Below are 19,526 nucleotides of genomic sequence, written 5' to 3'. Positions count from 1 at the left end.
AGTTGCACCCTATGATATAAACCACCCCAGAAGAGTTGCAATTGAAGAATTCCAAAGCATTATATCTCACGTTGTTGATTCTTGTTCCATCTAAATGTCTAACTCTAGCACAAACCTTGCATCTCCCACACTGGTAAGTCCCTACCTTTCCATTCCTTGTTAACTTACTTCTAGTATTTAATATTTCCTTCAAATTTTGAAATCTACCATAGGAAAATGTTACTGTGTTGGGAAACAATTTTCCTACCTTATCATCTCCGACAATGATAGGCCACAGTGACAATACTACTTTCCTTAAAATACTAGGTGCAACTGTGCAACCCAGAAATGGTATATTGGACAGACCAGAAGGAGAGTCAAGCTTAGAATTCTCGAACATTTGGGAGACATCAGGAATAGGAGGTTTGAAAGTCTGGTGGCCAGTCAACAGCACAGGGGACTTTCTGATGGGCTAGTTTTTTGTGTTTTAGGTAAACCAAATGATGTGGGTGATAACAATTTAGGTTTTTATAACAGGTTGTTGGAAATGGAATCTAGATTTATTATAAATTATAATACTCTTTTTCCTAATGGGATGAATTTAGAAATGTAAAGTTATAAAATTATAAAATTATAAGTTTATAAATTTTGTATAATAAAAGTATTTTATATATTTTTTATTTTTATGAAATTTTTCTATTTATGAGATGGTTTATTTGGGATATGCTAAACAATGCATGTTGTTTTAAAAAAAGTTTTTGGAAAAGTAGTTTTGGCTTTAAGAAGAAAAATATTTAATTGTTTTATTGAAATCAATTACTTATGCAAATGTTTCAGGATGATTTATAAGTGACTGTATTGTGTATTACATTTATTCCATGAGAAGGTGAAGGCCGAGGTACCAGAATTGATTAAACGAATTTATTCAACACAGTCTGGCTGTTACTTTGTTCAGCGACGTTGGTGTTTTGATATTTGTTTCATTTTCGATTGTTTAACTTGGGTGTTATCTAGCCAGGCCTCCGGGTATAATGAGATTCGACCCCCGACTGGCTCCGGAAATGCACAGTCGGGCCTCCCATCAGGAGTGGCGGTAGGGAAAACCACGAAAGGAATCGCGGTCTCCCAAGTTGCGAGGGTCTCCTCTGCCCCTAGACTGGCATCTCCTTGAATAACCACCCCCTCCCCTGCCTCTGGAGGGGGGGCTCACCTTGTGCACTGGGAAAAAACCTCTGTGATTTCTTGAACCACATTTTGCCACCCCTCTGGGCCTTGGGATAAGGCCTAGAGGAAAGGGAAAAATGGACTCCTACGGCAGACAGAGTTTTTCCCTCCTGCTCGCACCTAGTGAGAGTGTCTTTCACCTTGGTTCCGAACAAAGAGGAACCATCAAATGGGGTGTCAGTGAATGAAGACTTGAAGGCCTCAGCGAAATGACAAAGGCACATCCAGGCCTGCCTCCTAAGAGCAACTCCTGAACTTGCTGCCCTACTCGCTCCCTCGGCTGCGTAGGAGATTAGCCTCATGGAGGAGTTTGCAATAGAATTGAGGGTAGACATCTGAGTGTTGACCTTCTAGGCCCACCGTCTCAGAAACATTACCCATGAGAGTATCTCCAAGCTCCTTGAGGAGATCTCTCTGGACTCATGTAAAGTGTGATAAGCAATTCAGTGACCATAAGGTAAAGGTCACTGAAGAAAACGTACGCTTCCGGTACCGGTCCATAGTCCTAGACTCCTTGTTACAGGGATGGACGGTGGAAGAAGTCTCAGCTAATTCCTTCTGGGTGGCAGCTGCCACCACCATGGCATCCACAGGGACTCCCTTGGATAGAAATTCCTTATCAGGAGGAGCAGACAAAAATGTATTGGGTCTCCTGGGGACTGGTTCCACAGAGTCCCACACCCTTCGACAAACCAAATCCAGAAGCTCGTTGAAGGGTGGAGATATCCAGGAGGCGGAGGGCTGAGCACCAAAGGCCTTCAGGAAGACCGACTCCTCCTCAGAGGGGGCCTCTGGATGGCCAGTCACCTCTTTGCTTCAAAATCTCTAGGATGTCAGAGAAAGAAACATCCTCAGAGGATGACTTAGAGGACCCCTCCGATTCCTCGAGGTCGGTGTCTGACATGAGAGACTCATCCTTGGAATCTATGTGCTTCCTCTTGCACGTTTTCTTTCTGGGTGGCTCCTCAGGTAAAAACTCTGAGGGGCCCTCAGAAATATTGGGACCACTCGTTGGGGTACCCTGAGGCCTTGGTGCTCCGCTGTCCAGAGATAGATGGTGATCAGAGACCTGCACCGGTGCTGTAGGGGACAGAATGCCCGACCCGTATGATGCCGCTGATGACCTGGCCAGCGCGTTCCGCATGGCCTCGAAGGCTGGTCCTCCCAGATACGAAGAACGACCAGCCTCCGAAGCCGAGACAGGAGTCAGGCTTCCCCGCGCTGAAGCGCCGAGAGGGAAACTAGGAGCCGAGAAGTGTCCCGAAGCCTCTCCCTTGGGTCCGACCAAAGAATCCTGAGTCCTGAACCCTGTGGATGGTGCCGACGGGGTCAGAGCTGACGTCGGAACCGATAAGCCAGGAGGGTCTGTCGGAACCAACCTAGGGACATGACATGAAGCCGAGCACTCTGGCTCCGAAAGCTGAGATGTGCTCGGAGGAGGAAGTATCGATGCAGGTTGAGGAACCGGCTCTGGAGCCGATTGGGTCGGAGCCGAGAACAATTTAGCCAGTACCGGTGACTGAAGAAGTCTCTGCACCACTCTATCGATGTCCACATCTGATAAGGTCCTGGAAGATTTGGAGGACAGGGAAGGAGATAGAGACCTCCTCTCTGAAGGGGACCTGCGAGGAGGGGATACTGGCCTAATGCTAGGTGACCAGCTCCAAACAGGCTCCAAGGAAATTGGAGCTGAAGGAGGTTCCATAACCATTGACACTTCCTGCGGCCCCGAGGACAATGGAGCCGAGGATGTCAATGAAGACTTTGCTACTTTCTTCGGTGGCTCCGAGGAGACTGATGGAGCCAGAGATCGCTTTTTTGCTTCTTCCTTTCCTGAAGAACACGCAGGCTAAAGGCATGACAGAAACTACACGATTCCTGGAGATGAATCGCTCCCAGACAGCACACACAAACAGAGTGTCCATCAGTAATGGACATTTTATAACTGCATTTGGAGCACTTCTTGAAACCCGAGGGCTTATGCTCCATAGTATCTTTGGACATAGTTAACCAACAACAAGTAACTAACTTAAAAATTAGACCAACGGTCAAACAGTCACAAGTGCAGGAACAAGCCAAACAACAGACAGAACACCACAAAGATCACTAACTCAAACGATCCTCAGACACAAATACAAGGGGGAGGACTAATTCCTCTAATTTAAATGGTTTTAGTCCATGGGAAAACTTTAGCACACAAGGAAAGCAAGGAGACAGACTAGGTCCTCTAACTGAAACGGGCCTAGCCCATTGGAAGCAGCTAGTGGGATACCACAGAATACGCAATCAAGAAAACACAACTTTTCCACAATACAGTCAAAAACACACACAATAGCTATTAAAATAGCCTTTTTGGAAAAACTTCTCTGATATAAGAAGAAAAAGGGTACTTAGCCACAGCCAAGAGCAAGACCACGTCCGAGCTACATGAGTGGCAAACGAGATCCGGGGATAGACAGCAGTGCAGCATGGGATACCATCTTAGCCCAGCCAATAGAAAGACTTTGAGCTAAAAAGTATGGCCGAGTCAGAGCCGATATTCAGCTCCAAACCCACGGGTAAGAATGTAGGCGAGATTGGACTACATGTATTTCCCCTGTTATGCTCTTGTCCCATGTTTCAACTACTTTTCAACCTTCTCAGCCCATGGACATTTTCAACCTTCTCAGCCCATGGAATATTTAATTAGTTACAAAGGAGATTTAGTTTGGGAGTGAAATCCCTCATCAAATAGTAAGAGAAATTAACAAGGGACTAGAATAATAAAAAGCATGATTCATAAAGTACATGAACAGAGATGTATTTTGTGTTGGAATCTCATATCAGTGTAGTCTGACAGAAGATTTCTAATGATTTAAGAGAAATGTACTGTGCTGGCGAAAATGTTTATAAAATTACAAATAACCCTTACTTCATTGGCACCTCCTCGTAATTGTGTTCATCTTCATTCAGGTCATCATCGCTGAGGTACTCATTCATGCACTTGGGACCATCTCTGACCAGTGAATCAAATTCATACTGTAAAAAAGAAATTCATCAAACCATTACATTATATTATACAATGATCTCTCATTAGTATTAAAAGATGTGCATGCTTATTGGTCAGCCCCATAACTCTCAACCTCTTAATGCAAGAAATCTGAACAAAGCCTAAAATAATGGGGGACAAAGGCCCAAAAATTGGGATAGATTTTAAATATTACTGGTATGAACTTAAAAAGTTGCTAGAATAACTGGATTTGTGTCCCTGTCCATATGCATTTTCTGAAGGATATGAAGTCTGAAACTCATATGTATGCCACATATAGTAATTTTAGTCCTGAAGTATCATTAAGCAGTGAGACTTTTCTATGATAAATGATATGGAGGCAGGCCAAATACAAACCAGGTACATTCTGCAAAACTAAAGAAAGAGAAATGTGAATGATTTTTCTTGTATTTATACACTGTCATGGCAGACTGTCATACCTCTGAACTGTCAGAATGTTTGGAGAATGTCCTCCATTGCTTCTCTTGAACAGCACTGACATACTGTGCAATCACAGAAATGTAAGTCCCACACACATGGGCAGTACATCAGAAAACATGGAATAATGGTGAAAAACACAGAGGAGCACTAAAGTGCCATTATACAAAGACATTATTTAAGAAACTTAAGCAAGTTCTTTCTTAAATCATGTAATTGTATAATAGCAATAACCCACTCCTGGGTGTGGGTAATGCTGGATTTACCTGCAGTTGTCTTTGTTTGCTCATTTAGGCTTCATCCTTATGATGAAATCACACCAACCATGGGTAAATCTAGCATTGTCCACACCTAGTTGAGGGTTATTGTTTAATTATACTACACTCTTGCAAGATACCGCAGTCCATAATGCTTCACATTTTTGATGGTGGTCTTACATGTCTGACCATCTAGCGCACTGTCTATCTATATATTTATCCATTCATCTATCTGTCTTCCAGTCTGTATGCATTTTGATCCGTCTGCAATCTGACCATCTAGTACTCTATGTATCTGTCTCCCCATCCATCTAGCTGTCTTCTAGTCTGCACTCCTTTTGATCTGTCTGCATAAGTATTAAACAGCAAAAAGAAAAAAAAAACTGAGAAAGATATATTCTTGCAGCTCACTGTCTTTTCTTGGAATCAGAAAATGTATGCTTCAAATGTTAGATGAGTACATACCTTTTAAGTCAAGACTTCATGATCTGCAATGGTCTGAATAAAGTGATTAAAACTTCATCCCTGTCCATATTTAAAAACAATTTGGATCTATGGATGGGAAACATAAAATCTACCCCAGGACTGTCCCCTGGACAAATGTAGCTCCTAAATGTTTTATCCCATGCATAGGTCCCCAGAAATTATCTATGGTATGATCCTAGTTATTCTCATTAGAGGTAATATATAATTATCGATCACTGGATGGCTAAGGTCACTCTCTAACCAAATGGAATAGGTTAATTTGAGTACAAAAGTGAAATTGGCTAGGCTTAAAATGGCCCTCAAGGGCAGCTAGCCTCGTACTTACCTATGAATGAGACTTGTGCTTTTCTCATCCAGTGTGTATGTATTAAATTACGGAGTCTTTTCCTCCATTCCTCTCATCACTTTAGTAATTCTTTACATGGTCTCTACCAGCACAATCTCCCGTGTGTGTGTGTGTGTGTGTGTGTGTGTGTGTGTGTGTGTGTGTGTGTGTGTGTGATCGGTCTGACATATGGCTTGTATGTCAGGGGGGGTGACTTCAGAGTTTCACATAACTGCTCTCAGTCTATACACCACAACATTCTGTTGCCTATAACTAATTGTTTTTCACATTTCATTGTAATGATTCAGTCTGTACAAAGTCAGATCTTAACCCAGGTCTTCTCCTCCACTTTCCTCACCAGCTCAATCATTCATAGCATACATGCCCCCATACACACACACACACACACGCACACACACACACACACACACACACACACACACACACACACACACACACACACACACACACACACACACACTGACCACATTTCATCTGCTAAAGTGCATAACTTTAACCTTGAATTTAACCCATTTTATACTTGGCTATCTTGCAAGTCTCACCACTTCTCACTTAGTAAGAATCTCACTATCTTAGGATTTTGCACTACGGTTGGTGTCATCAAAGATGAGAGTGGTCTATTTTCAACATAACTGTGATATAAACAAATCTATTTTACATGAGTGTGTATCACTCAGAGCTACAGATACAGGAATGCAAACAGTGTTTGTGTTCAGTAAAAGTACTTAGTAGGGATTTTTTAAAATCTACCAAGACATTACATTTGCAAAAATCATAGTGCCATTTTTCAGCCATTACTTGTAACCATAGTATTACACAGATAATTTGAGGTGACCCATGAATGGGACTAAGAATTTAGGAGCTGCATATGTCCATTAGTTGTACATGTCAACAGTCCTGGGGTACATTTTCTGTTTTCTATCCATAGATCTAAGTTGTGCTTGAATATGGACAGGGATGACCTTTTTTATGTGAATGGGGAATCTGTTTCATAGCAGTGGTATTCTCTGTGAGATTTGATTTTGCAGAAGATGTTTAGATCCCTAGACTAAGTATTTCTGATGTCATTTGACTTGCTGATGTGCAGTAAATCCATCAGTAATGAGTTGGAGGATGTCTCCCTCAAATGCAGGAACCAAATGGCCCGCAGCAATGTAGCATTTCCTACAAGACATTCCAGGGTTCAGTCATATGTCTCCTTCTCCCTCCGTGTTTACAAACCACATTTAGACAATACTATTGAGTATCCATGACCCCCATTTAAAATCTGTACAGGGACAAAGAGTTGATTCATTATCATATGGTCAGAACAGAATCTGTACTGCTTCACTAGAACTTCTGGATGAAGTCACTTTCCAGCACCATGACATATCCCTTTCCTAGGGTGGCGAGGATTCTGATCTCTCTATAGCTGGAATATACCCTCCTGTCTTCCTTTTTTCAGAAGTGTACTACTACTCCATTATGCCTGTCCAGAGGAACTGCTCCAGCCTTCCACTCGGTATTGAAAAGGTGTGTTAATCATGACACGTCTACAATGTCCAGCACCTACAGCATTTATAGATGGGTCTCGCATACACTTATAGCGCTGAGACAGCAGAGCTGTTTCATTTTCGGTAACTGCATCTATCAAAATGGGTCCAGTTCTGCCATCTACTTCTGGCACTGCCTCTTGAGAGGAGCACATGTCTACCATATTTAGGAAGTTCTCAGAGTGTTCCATCCACCTCTCAACAATGTTCACTGTTAAGGGCAGTGTTTTTCTTCTCTCCCTGACAACAACCCACTTCCTCAACCTGCATCAACAAATAGTTTTGGCAGATCCTCTTTGTGCCCATCAAAATCTGCATCACCATGGCAACTGCAAATGCAATCCACATCTAGGCTTTTGCTTTGTTGAGAATTGCATTCTGTGTTTTAAGTAAAATTTGTTCAAGGTAGGAAAGTGGTCATAGTACTTCATCAAACACATGCTGTCTCCCCTTCTGTTTGTGATTTTCAAGGACAGGGTATCAGGACACAGAGAAGACCTCTGAGTATTTACTTTGAGGATGTGAGGATTGCATCTCTGCATTTGCAGATTACGTTGTCCTCTTAGCTTGAGGTGACTATGCTCTCTAGTGTGCACAGAAATAGTTCACTATAGGCATGAAGCAGGTGGAATGAAAATCAACATCTCTAAATTAGATGTCATTGTTCCCTTCCACAAAGGATTGGAATGCTCTCTACAGATAATGAATGAGCACATACAAGAGAGAGAAGTTAAAATATCCTGTGACCTTATTCATAAATGAGAGCACAGGGGATCTAGAGGTTGGCAAGCTGATTGGTGCAGTGGTGACAGTACTGCAAGATACTTTTGCTGAAGAGGGTGTAGAACTGACAGCTGATTCAAAGCTCTCTGTCTACTTGCCTATCTGTGTCCCTATCTTCACCTATGGGCATAAGACTGAGCAGTGACTGTAAGGCTGATATAAATACAGCAAAATATTATCCTTTGCAAGGTAACTGAGATCACTGTGTTATGTAAGAGTGAGGAACTTGGCAATCCGAAAGGACCTTATTGTTCCTGCATGTTGAGACAAGTTATATGAGATGGTTTGGACCTGTATGACTGTATAAGAATTCCCCCGGGTGCCTCTCATGAGTGGTGTACCAGGCAAAGTCCACTGTGATGAAGCCTCACAACAGGCTCAGAGCATGCTGGAAGGGTTGTATTTCTCAATTTAACTGAGAATGCCTGTGAATCCCAAAGAAAGAGCTGCAGACTGCCACTTTGGGAGTTTAATCTACCTAGCTCATTCTGATACCATCGTGGAATCCATCAGGATAAATAATTTAGAAAATGATGGTGATGGTGGTGGTGGTGGTGGTGGTGGTGGTGGTGGCGGCACTGGAAAAAGATGAGAAATGATGATATGATGGAAAGCACTGAATATATTGTATGAGGTAAATGGTCGGAATGCATGAATGGCACATTGAGATTCCATTAGTGACTAAATGGGTGGGGGTTGACTGAACACTGACTTAAACTTGCATGCAGAATGATTGTTGATTATAGCTAAGAGTTGTGGCTTTATGCAGCTGTTGTGGTGATTGAATACAGCAAAGATGTATTTACTGCATCACTTTTCATCATCAGTATATTCACTGTGTTATTCATGTCATTACAATCTTAAGGAAAATACACAAACAATTGCATGTTTATTGGTTAGATGTAAAATAATGAAGTCTCCCTGGTTGGTTTACAACTGATCTCAGTTCACACACACACACACACACACACACACACACACACACACACACACACACACACACACACACACACACACACAAAATGCTCTCCTACCAAGCAGATGTAAACTGTGATAGCAGCCTTCAACTTCATTTTCTGTGCATAGACACACACTATACTGAAGGCCAAAAATGCTGCAAAAATAAGAAAGAAGTAACTAGCACAAGCTACACACATGCGCGCGCACACACACACACACACACACACACACACACACACACACACACACACCAGCGCATGATAAAGTAGCTCTGTTATAGCCCCAAAACTGAAAGCCTTCCACTAATAAAGGATGCAGTTATTGTGCTTTTCTGACACAGAGACCATGGCAGAGATGTGGATCTCTTCTCTCTTATCTCAGTTTAGCCAATTTTCTCTGAAGCTTCAAAGATCACGGGTGTATTCTTCCTCCCTCTCCATAAGCACATGCTGGGATAACATATCCCAAATTAAGACAGAATGTCTAGTCCTTGTGCCTGACAATATTCAGCTATTCACACAATTCTGACCTTGATGTGGATGTCCATTATGGAAAGTTCCTTCATTCAATGACTAAGACATTTTAGCCCTCCCATTGTTCATGTGTTCACCAGGTCATTAAGCAACAGCTGCATAAGCACTGTCTTTACTACTTCTGATAAAAGCATGATGGAAGGCACTGCCATATGTGGCAACATTTCAACATGGCGACCAGATGATTTAGAAGTGAGAAGCTTTTTCCTATGTCTTCTCATAACATGATGGCTGTGGAGACTGTGCAATACAGTGATCATGGGAGGCTCCTGAAAGCAGTCTCAGACTTATGCACCATAAAATAAAATGGTTAAGAAAACTTAAATTTGTCCTCAAGGTGGCCTCAAGGTTCCCATGTGTTATCTACCCTCCCTTGATCTGGAAGGGTCATTCTTCACTTTTATCAGATTAACAAGGGTTCATGAAATACGTACTTTTAGCAAACACCTTGGACAGTGCACATCTCAGGGTATTGGGGACAACCATCTTCAGTCAAACAGCCAGAGGTCTATTTTCTGTGGAACAGTTACTCAAATTTCCTAGCTGGAACTCAAATTTTATACTTGCAACCAGGGTCTCTTCCCCCAGGCCTTTTCCCTTCCAGGTCCATCAAGACTTGAAAGACAAGAGTGAGGAGGGTCCAGTGGGTATGTCCATACCAAGGTTTGCTAACCATAGGTTCATAGGTGTGTACTAGGCTAATGGCCCTGGAGCCTTTACAAGCCTAGCCCATAGAAGTGCCCTGGCATTGTGGCACCTGACGTTAGTTCCCAGTGCCTCTATCAAGTAGACCCACTGGAGTAACCCAAGGGTGAACTTTCTATTACCCATCCACTCATTAAGATTTCTCCTGAAGAGGAACAATGAGGTGCTCTGCTTGACATGCACGGGAAGTCTATTCCAGAGCACGGGCAGTCTCTGGGTGAGAAAGCTGTCCCTCCAGCATGTTCTGTTAATTGTGGTAATGAGGCTGAGGTCTCTGGAGCATGTGGTGTGGAAGGATTGGAATTTCTTTAGATGTAGCATTTCTAACAGAGTTGGGTCAGACATGGCTTTGTAAGTCAAGCAGAGATCACCAATAAATAGGCAATATGAGACAGAGAATAGCTAGAGTCTTTTGAGTCTGTCCGTGTAGGACATGTGGTAAATGCCTAGGATCCTCTTCATGAGGTACTTCTGTGGCCTCATCAGCTGTTGCAGGTGTCTAGTGAGGTACATGCCAAATGTGGCATTATACTCGATGATTGGTCTAATGAGGGAAGAGTCGAGAGAGATGGTTACCTCTTTCTTCCTGGATGCAAAACCCTTTGTAATGAGATGTGCCACATAGAAGGACTTTCTGACCACAGTGACAATGTGGTGGTCGAAGGACAGGTTGCTGTCAACCTGTGTCCCCAGATCTCTTGTAATGCCTTCAGTGTTCAGTGGGCTCCCATCAATGTGGCAGTTAGTGGGAACCGAGTTTTTACCAAAGGGGATGATAATGCATTTTTTGGCGTTAAGCTTAAGGCCATGGTTTTGACACCAGTCATTGGTCTCAATGAGGCCTTTCTGTAGGATGTCCGCATCACTTGGGGAGTTAATAATGGCTCCCAGCTTACAGTCGTCTGGGAACTTGGTCAGCTAGAGTCCATTTGTGTTGGTCTGGACTTCTGAGAAGTAGATGCCGAACATGAGAGGACCCAGGATGGATCTCTGTGGGACTCCATTCGTGACTGGTCGGCAGTCTGACTTGGAGTTTGCTACTTTCACAATGTGTGTTCTATCTGTGAGCCAATTTGCAACCCACCTAGTGATATAGGGGCTGATGCCTAGTTTGGTGAGTTTATCAATAATTCCCCGAGTGGGGAATGGTATCAAAGGCCTGGGCCAGATCAAGGTAGGCCTTCATCCACAGCCCTGGTGACTGACTCAAAGAAGTCAACCAGGTTGAGCAGGCATGATCTCTCTTTCACAAAGCCAAACTGCATGGGGTTAAGAGTTTGTAGATGTCCTATACCTTTGTTAATCAGGTCCATGATGATGCACTCCATAGCTTTACATATCAGACTCGTCAGGCTAAAGGGGCGATAATACCCAGGGTCTGTAGTCGCTTCCCCTTTATGGAGAGGGGTAACTGCAGCAGTGTGCCATTCAGTAGGGGGAAGCCTGAGGTGAGGCTGTGACTGAACAGGGCACACAGATGTGGTGCCAGTTTGCTTTGTAGTTCATGTAGAATACAGACAGGGATATTACCAGGTCCCATGGAAGCTGTACTCTTGGCCTTGGACAATTTAGCTTTAACCTGGGCTGCAGTAATGCTGGGTACCTGGCATTCTTCCTGTATTGTGATTGGTCCTTTGGGGGGAAGAGTGGGATAAAGCTGGCACTGAGTCTGTCAGCCAGTATGTTGGCAATATCTGTTGGCTCAGTATAGGAGGTACTATTGTGCAGTAACTCAGAGCAAATCTGGGTATTGCCATGGAGGCTCTTGATATAACTATAAAAGGCTTGGTGATTGTTTTTAGTGTCTGCCGCAATTCTGCCTTCATAGCTGGCTTTAGAGAATTTGATGAGGGGTCTCAACTTTTTGTTGAGGCTAATAAGGGAGTTTTTCCATTCTATGGACGTCACCTTTTTCCTGCAACAGTTTCTCGCTTCTGTTGTAGAGTTTATTAATGGCAGGGGACCACCAGATTGGCTTCCTTTTTTTGGAGGGGAGTGTGTTGGTTCTGTTGGGTATGGCTAGTTCCAAGCATTTATGTACATGTTCGTACAGTGCATTGGTGTATGATTCGGCAGTCATGCAGCTATTTTCCATCGGCATGGGTGCTGTAAAGTTAGCCACCTCTGTTTTTAGGAGTCCAAAGTCAGCTTTAGAGAAGTTTTTGAGAGTGGTTACCTTTCCGGGGAGGGGGGGGGGGTGAGATGTGGATTTCCATGGTGATTAGTTTATGGTCGGATCTGACCAGGGAGGGATTGACTACTGGTGTAGAGCAACAGACACCCATGTTAGTAATAACCATGTCAAGGATGCTGCTTCCTCTAGTGGGGGTCAGAATGAGCTGGTCCAGGGCATTGGAACTGATGAATTCCAGGAAGTGTTGGGCCAGTGTATTGGTGCTTGAGAAGTTTCCCAGTTGATGGAGGAGTAGTTGAAGTCTTCTAGTATGAGAGTGCTGGATTGGACCTTGATAGATTCCAGTGTGCTTAGGAACATGGAGTGAGAGTCTAGGGACATGGTTGGGGACCTATAGCAGACTATGACCAGGATCGCAGTCTTACCCAATGTTAGTTGTACCTGAAGTATCTCAGATGCATTATGCTGGGCTACTAGTCTGGAGGTGTGCATATCCTTTATGCATATGGAGACACCACTGCCTTTGGAGCTTCGGTCCATGTTTTGGGGCCAAAAGGTGTGGAATGAGTTATAGCCTGGTAGCACAGAGGTGCTTTCTGCTGCTTTAAACAAGGTCTCCGTTACAGCACAATTGGCAATGTTCTCCATTTTGAGGAGTGCTTCAAGCGAGTGCATCTTGAGATTTAGATTTCTAGTGTTGAGGAGCATGACCATCAGATTGCATTTACTTATAGCTGTTACAGTGGTAATTTGGTCTTTTTAACACTGACTAAAAAGATACTGTTGGGGTGGCAAGAGCCTTAGCCAGTACCCGGAAACCCAGGGGTGACAGATGCAGGCCACTGCAGGCAAAGCATCAAGCTCCGTCAATCATGTAATCCCAAGCAGACAGATACTGGATCCCCTTAGAATGACACCAGAAACTTAGCCAATTGTTGAAGTCAGTCATTTTCTGTTTGTACTGCAGTATCATTCTGGGTGACAGTAGGATACTGCTTAGGGCTAGGGTCATACCTGCCTGGGCCACATAATCCAAGAGTTCCACCTTGTCTCTTTTTATGTAGTCCAGGGAGGTGCCTCTCAGATCATTCACACCCATATAGACAATGACATAGTCATATTTGTACTTGTTGTGGAGTGACCTGAGTGCATGTGTTATGTGTCAGATTCTGGCACCTGATAGACAGCTGACTGTTACCTTCTCCTTATTCAAGCTAGTGAGTGGGATATCTGTGTGACTCAATATTGAGTCACCTATGATTAGTTTATTGGGAAAGGAGTTTACCCTTAGGGGCTTAGATTGACAGGCACACTGTGGAAGTGAGCTATGTATCCTGTGGTTTGTGCTGTGTTGTGGTGGTCAAGTGTGTTTCTGTCTTGGAGGTCTCTACTGTTTGGGTAAATTTCTATTGAATGCCTTCACAAAGGTGGGTGTGTGGTTTGTGTTTTTATGTGAGAGCTGTGATACTGGGTGTTCTGGATGGCTATGTGTTCCATGTGGTGTGGTGCAGGTCTTGACCTTCTTCTCTTGACCAGCTAGTCCGGTCTTGGCTGGGGAGTGCAGTTTGGTGATATAAGTGCATCTCTCACAAGTCTCGGTGTTGGTAGGTAAGAAGAGAGGGTTGTCTGTGTACATGAGGCAGTTGCTACACTGCCTCAGAATACCCAAGTGCATCAGGTTAATAGGAGAAAGCACATGGAACTGCCCTTTAATCATGCCAGGAGGGGTGGTTATAACTACTAAGTACTAGAGCTATTTCTGTGAAGAACGACTAGTGCTGATGGCTCTTAGGTGTGCTACAATAAATGCTAAGAAAACCTGTGGAAGTGCAAAGCGATTAGGCGATTTGAAGTGCAAGAGAGAAAGAACTAGCAAGATCTATGGCATAAACTGAAGAGCAGACTTTCTGGCACCAGTAATAGTTTACCCCAGCTCGGCACCATTGAGCGTAGCTTAAACAAGCACAAACCAGCGCAAATGGGGGCATTTAAACCATAAAGTTCAAAGGGATGGAAAAACTGCCCAAATGTTTAATAAACTACAATTTCTGGGCCAAAAAACACTCTTCTTGTGTTAGATAGGCTACCTAGTGCTTACCACTCCCACTGATAAGCTAGAAGGCTCCCCTCCAACACAGAAAGGCTTGGGGGGCTCAGAAGCTTAAAAACAATCCTGGATACAGCAAATCTGGATCAGGACTAGACTTGTTACAGGAAAGGCAGGAAACAAGCGTAAATGTGGGCTTTTAGACCAGAAAGTTAAAGGGGATGGAAAAACTACTGAAACAGCCAATAAACTACAATTTCTGGGCCAGAAACCACTCCTTTTGTGGTAGATAAGCTAGAAGGCTTCCCTCCAACACAAAAAGGTTTGGGGGACTCAGAAGCTTACAAACAGTCCTGGATACAGCAAATCTGTATCTGGACTAGACTACTTACAGGAAAGGTGGGAAACAAGCTTAGACTTTTTTTTTTTTACAGAAAAGCAGCTAAACAGCAGTAAAAACAATTCAAATGCAGTGCAAGTTAGCACACTTGACTGTGTCACAATATTAAAGCAAATACATTTTAAATAAATGCAATTAAATTAAAAAAATGACTAAAACGTATGCAGAAAGCAGTAAATTAGGAAAAAATCACAATGGAGGCACTTAAGAGTATCAGAAAACAATGCCAGCAAATATATAAATAATTCAGTCAAGCAAAAATTAAGACATTGCAGAACTCTATACAGTTAAAACGTGCCAAAAATATATTATCAGCTCTATATTTCCAGATTGTTTGAGAAGTTTGGAAAAGGAGAAAGGAAGAACAGAATATAATTCAAAGTTAAGAAACTAAGTGGGTTGGCCTTCTCATATGTTCTCTCTGTATTAAGTAGAATGAGCTAATGACACTAGACCGGAAAGAGTGTCCCAGATCAAATTTACAGTAGGGGCGGGCAACTGCAAAGCCACCAAGTATAACAACAAGACACCAACAGGGAGGGAGGGTGGGAAGCAAAGTATACTACAGCTACTAGCTACTCACAAGCAGAAAATACAACTCTCAGTATGAAAAAAGCAGTTTACAGTTAAGTAATTCAATAAAAATGCAATTACAGTAATGAAACACTAGCAATAAGAAATACAGTAAAAACAGTATAAAACAGTACACAAATGCAGTGAAACAGTAAAAAAGCTTTATAACAGTGCAAAACATTGTAGATTAGCTGTACAGCACAATTATAAGCATTAAAAAGTGCAATTCAATTAAATAAATGTAAGAAAAAAACTTATTCCGCTCTTGGAGTCTTAGGGAATTTCTGCTTTGTCACAGTGATGAATCACCACTCCACAGCCTGGTAAAAACAAACACAGCCCCCTGCAGACACAGGGTTTAAATACCAGAAAAGATGGAAGAATCTAGAGGCTCAAATTACTACCCAGTCCTGCTAGGCCCTGCTCTTTCAACAACTCACTCATGCTAGAGAAGGTCAGGCAACCCTGTTACTCTCACTAACAGAGAAGACAAGACACTATCAGTAGAAGATGGCTGCCAGAAACACAGGAAACTCAAAAAACAAAACAACCAGGCCTAGATAACAGCAGGCCTCTATCCAGACTACGCTACCTGACTAGAACACAGAAACCCCACAAAAATGCACAGATAGAGCACTCACAAACAGAAAATATAACTCTCAGTATGAAAAATCAGTTTACAGTTAAGTAATTCAATAAAAATGCAATTACAGTAATGAAACACTATTGAGCAATGAAAAATACAGTTAAAACAGTACAAAACAGTACACAAATGCAGTTAAACAGTAAAACAGCTTTATAGCAGTGCAACATGTAGTATATTCGCTGTATAGCACAATCAAAGTGTTAAGAAGTGCAATTCAATGAGATAAATGTAAAAAAAAACTTATTCTGCTCTTGGAGTCTTATGGAATTTCTTCTTTGTCACAGTGATGAATCACCACACCACAGCCTGGTAAAAAAATGCACAGCCCCCTGCAGACACAGGGTTTAAATACCAGAAAAGATGGAAGAATCTAGAAGCTCAGATTACTACCCAGTCCTGCTAGCCCTGCTCTTTCAACCAATCACTCTTTCTAGAGAATGTCAGGCAACCCTGTTACTCTCACTAACAGAGAAGACAAGACACTATCAGCAGAAGATGGCTGCCAGAAACACAGGAAGCTCAAAAAAACAAAACAACCAGGCAAGGATAATGGCAGGCCTCTATCCAGACTATGCTACCTGATTAGAACACAGAAACCTCGCAAAAATTCACAGGAAAGCACATATACAGTTAAAACAGTATAAAACAGTACACAAATGCAGTGAAACATTAAAAAATCTTATAATGGTGCAAAATGTAGTAGATTAGCTGTATAGTATAATTATAAGCATTAAGAAGTGCAATTCAATGAAATAAATGTAAGAAAAAACGTATTCTGCTCTTGGAGTCTTAGGGAATTTCTGCTTTGTCACAGTGATGAATCACCACTCCACAGCCTGGTAAAAACAAGCCCAGGCCTTCAATTTTAGAAAAAGTTTGACATCTGGGAGAATTGGCACTGTTGGGGCAGGATCCTAGTCTTAAAGTTCACAGCCTGATGCCAGCACCAGGTGGGTGCAATCTTTTCCCATTCTCAAACCACATATTTTCCCTTTGTCATACATCCAGTTCATTAACATCAAGCACAGATGTTAAATGTAGATTTTCCTTGAGTTAGCCCAGTGAAACATCTTTCTAAGTCTCTCTCCTTTGCAGAAATCCTTAGGCTTATAAATTCCCCCCACTGTCTCAAAATGCCTCATCCTATCCATCACCACTTCTTTGTTGCCTTCTTTTTCCTTCCTAATCTCACTGCTAACACCCTTCTACCATTACCATAACATATACCACCTAATTACTTTACTTACCACCTTTCCCACCTTCTCTCCAACAGACTCCAGTTTTGCTTACACACACAGGTTCCTTTACATCCATAAACAACACAACACTTGTTTAGATTCCTACCCTCATTCCACAGATCAGCAACAACTTACACAGCAAATTCAAACTTTTGACACAGTCATTCTATCCGTCAAACACCAAATCAAATTAACAAAATACGTACATGAGTTATTTCCCATCCTGCTAATACTTGTCTTTCAGAGTAATACTGAACAAATACCTGGACCAAAACCACTCTCCTATTACTTTAGGAATGCCCAAAGCACTGCCAAAAACAGACCAAGTCAATGCAATTTTTAGTCTACCCAATACAGACCTCCTTGCAATTATTGAGACTTACCTTGAAACCAGATAAACCCTCCCTCAATTACTTTCTTGATTGTATACCTGGTAACACTTTAAAGAAGATGGTACCCTTCTTCTACATTAATAATAAATGAAGCAACAGCTTATTATGCAGGCCTCATCCACCTCAAACTCTCAGCTAAACTGGCTCCTAACAGAAATTGTCTAACTGAACATTATCAATCTCCAAATAACTGTTATATATCTCCTTCTCCTCTCTTGAAAAATTCAAAGATGTGATTCAAACAATTCTGAACAGCACAAACAACAGGAAAGTATATTAATCCTAGGAGATTTCAACCTTAATATGCTTAAACCACTTAATTTACAAGTAACTGACTAACCTCTTCACATTGTAGCAACTGGCATAAGTAGTCAAAATGCCAGTAAACCTAACTTTAAACATCTCAAACCACTCCCTCGTTGATCTCATCATCTCCAGTAATCTAAACTGTATCTTCAACATTGTCTGTCATTCACCTTCATTAAGTGACCACTACACCTTAAGGTTTTCCATCCCTTATCCAGCTCCCAAGATCAGGCTCAACTAATCAAATACTAATACAACAAAACTTGTTTCTTGCCTATGTTCCTGAGCTGGGCACTCATTCTTAACATCCCTGATCCAAAGAAAAAAACACTGAACTTCTCACATTATCACCTAATTGCAAGACTCTCATTTTCCCTTAATTTTAGACTCTTAGTATTAAACCAAAAATGTTTTTAATGCATGAGTAAAAATCTCCACATGGACTCAGGGATGAATCCTTGCAATTTTTCCTTCCCCAGAAAATATGAAACAGTACATAAACCTAAGGAACATAGCCAAACGTCGTATAAATATGGAGCGATTCCTCAAGACTGAAGATATGCACTTATAAAACCTGTCTTTAAGGGAAAGGGGAGTAGAACAAACCCAGAATCATACAATCCCTTAAGTTTACTTTCTTGTTGTGGAAAAACAAAGGAGAAGGTAATATTAGATAAGTTACGTCAGAATTGGAAAGGTTGGAAAGTACAGTTGTGTACACTTACCATAAATGTAGATGTTCGAGTGTATTCACTGTTGCAGTCATTACATTTGGGTTATCCTACTGGCAGGTTGCCCTCAGTCAGCCTGAATTCCAAAGTCTTGGGTCCTGTGTCGGTTGCTGTCGCCTCTTCCCTGACGTCAGGTCATCAGGGGTATAAACGATGCAGCAGATGCCATTTTCTTCAGTTTTTCTTGCCCCAGATGTCAGGTGCCCCCAAAAGGGTAGGCTAAAAATATGTAAATAAAACATACATGCACCAAAATAAGCTTTACCTTCATCTATAAGCAAATACACCACCTAGGTTTTATAGATTAGAGAAGTAAAGATAAGTTCCAGCAAAAATAAGGGGGATGGCGGGTGGGTAACCTGGACTGCAACAGTGAATACACTCAAACATTTACATTTATGGTAAGTGTACACAACTGTACTATGTTCTTCGTGTTTCACTGTTGCAGACATTACATTTGGGTTGAGTCCCAAAGCTATGGTTGGGGGCTGGAGCTAAACAGCATTAGGAGCAGCTATGAGGCCCTGCAGAACTGCAGTGGCAAAGCCTGCCCTGAATTTAGAGTAAAGAGGCAGATTGTAATGTTTTGTAAAGGTATGTAGTGAACTCCAAGTAGCAGCCTCTAAAATGTCTTTGGTTGGTACTCCCCTGAGAAAAGCTGCAGAAGTGGCTGCAGCTCTGGTTGAATGTGGCCTAATGCCCTTAGGCACTGGTTTGCCATGCTGTGAGTAGCAGAAACAAATGCAGTGATCTATCCACTTTGAAACAGTCTGCTTGGAGATAGCCTT

At 42.2% G+C, this 19,526-nt stretch overlaps 1 protein-coding gene across 6 annotated transcripts in view; it reads right to left on the bottom strand.

Moving 5' to 3' along the window:
* ARAP1 (ArfGAP with RhoGAP domain, ankyrin repeat and PH domain 1) overlaps positions 1-19,526 on the bottom strand; it is a 2,759,262-nt gene that overhangs the window by 1,452,334 nt on the left and 1,287,402 nt on the right. For all 6 annotated transcript variants that reach the window (XM_044073028.1, XM_044073030.1, XM_044073029.1 and 3 more), the window contains one exon: positions 4,115-4,221. In XM_044073028.1, the coding sequence (XP_043928963.1) occupies positions 4,115-4,221 (107 nt within the window). The remainder of the gene's footprint in view (positions 1-4,114; positions 4,222-19,526) is intronic.

This window comes from Protopterus annectens, chromosome 5.part1, assembly GCF_019279795.1.
Source record: "Protopterus annectens isolate FY-2018-M chromosome 5.part1, PAN1.0, whole genome shotgun sequence".
Taxonomy (NCBI): Eukaryota; Metazoa; Chordata; order Ceratodontiformes; family Protopteridae; genus Protopterus; species Protopterus annectens.
This window is presented reverse-complemented; position numbering and strand designations above follow the sequence as displayed.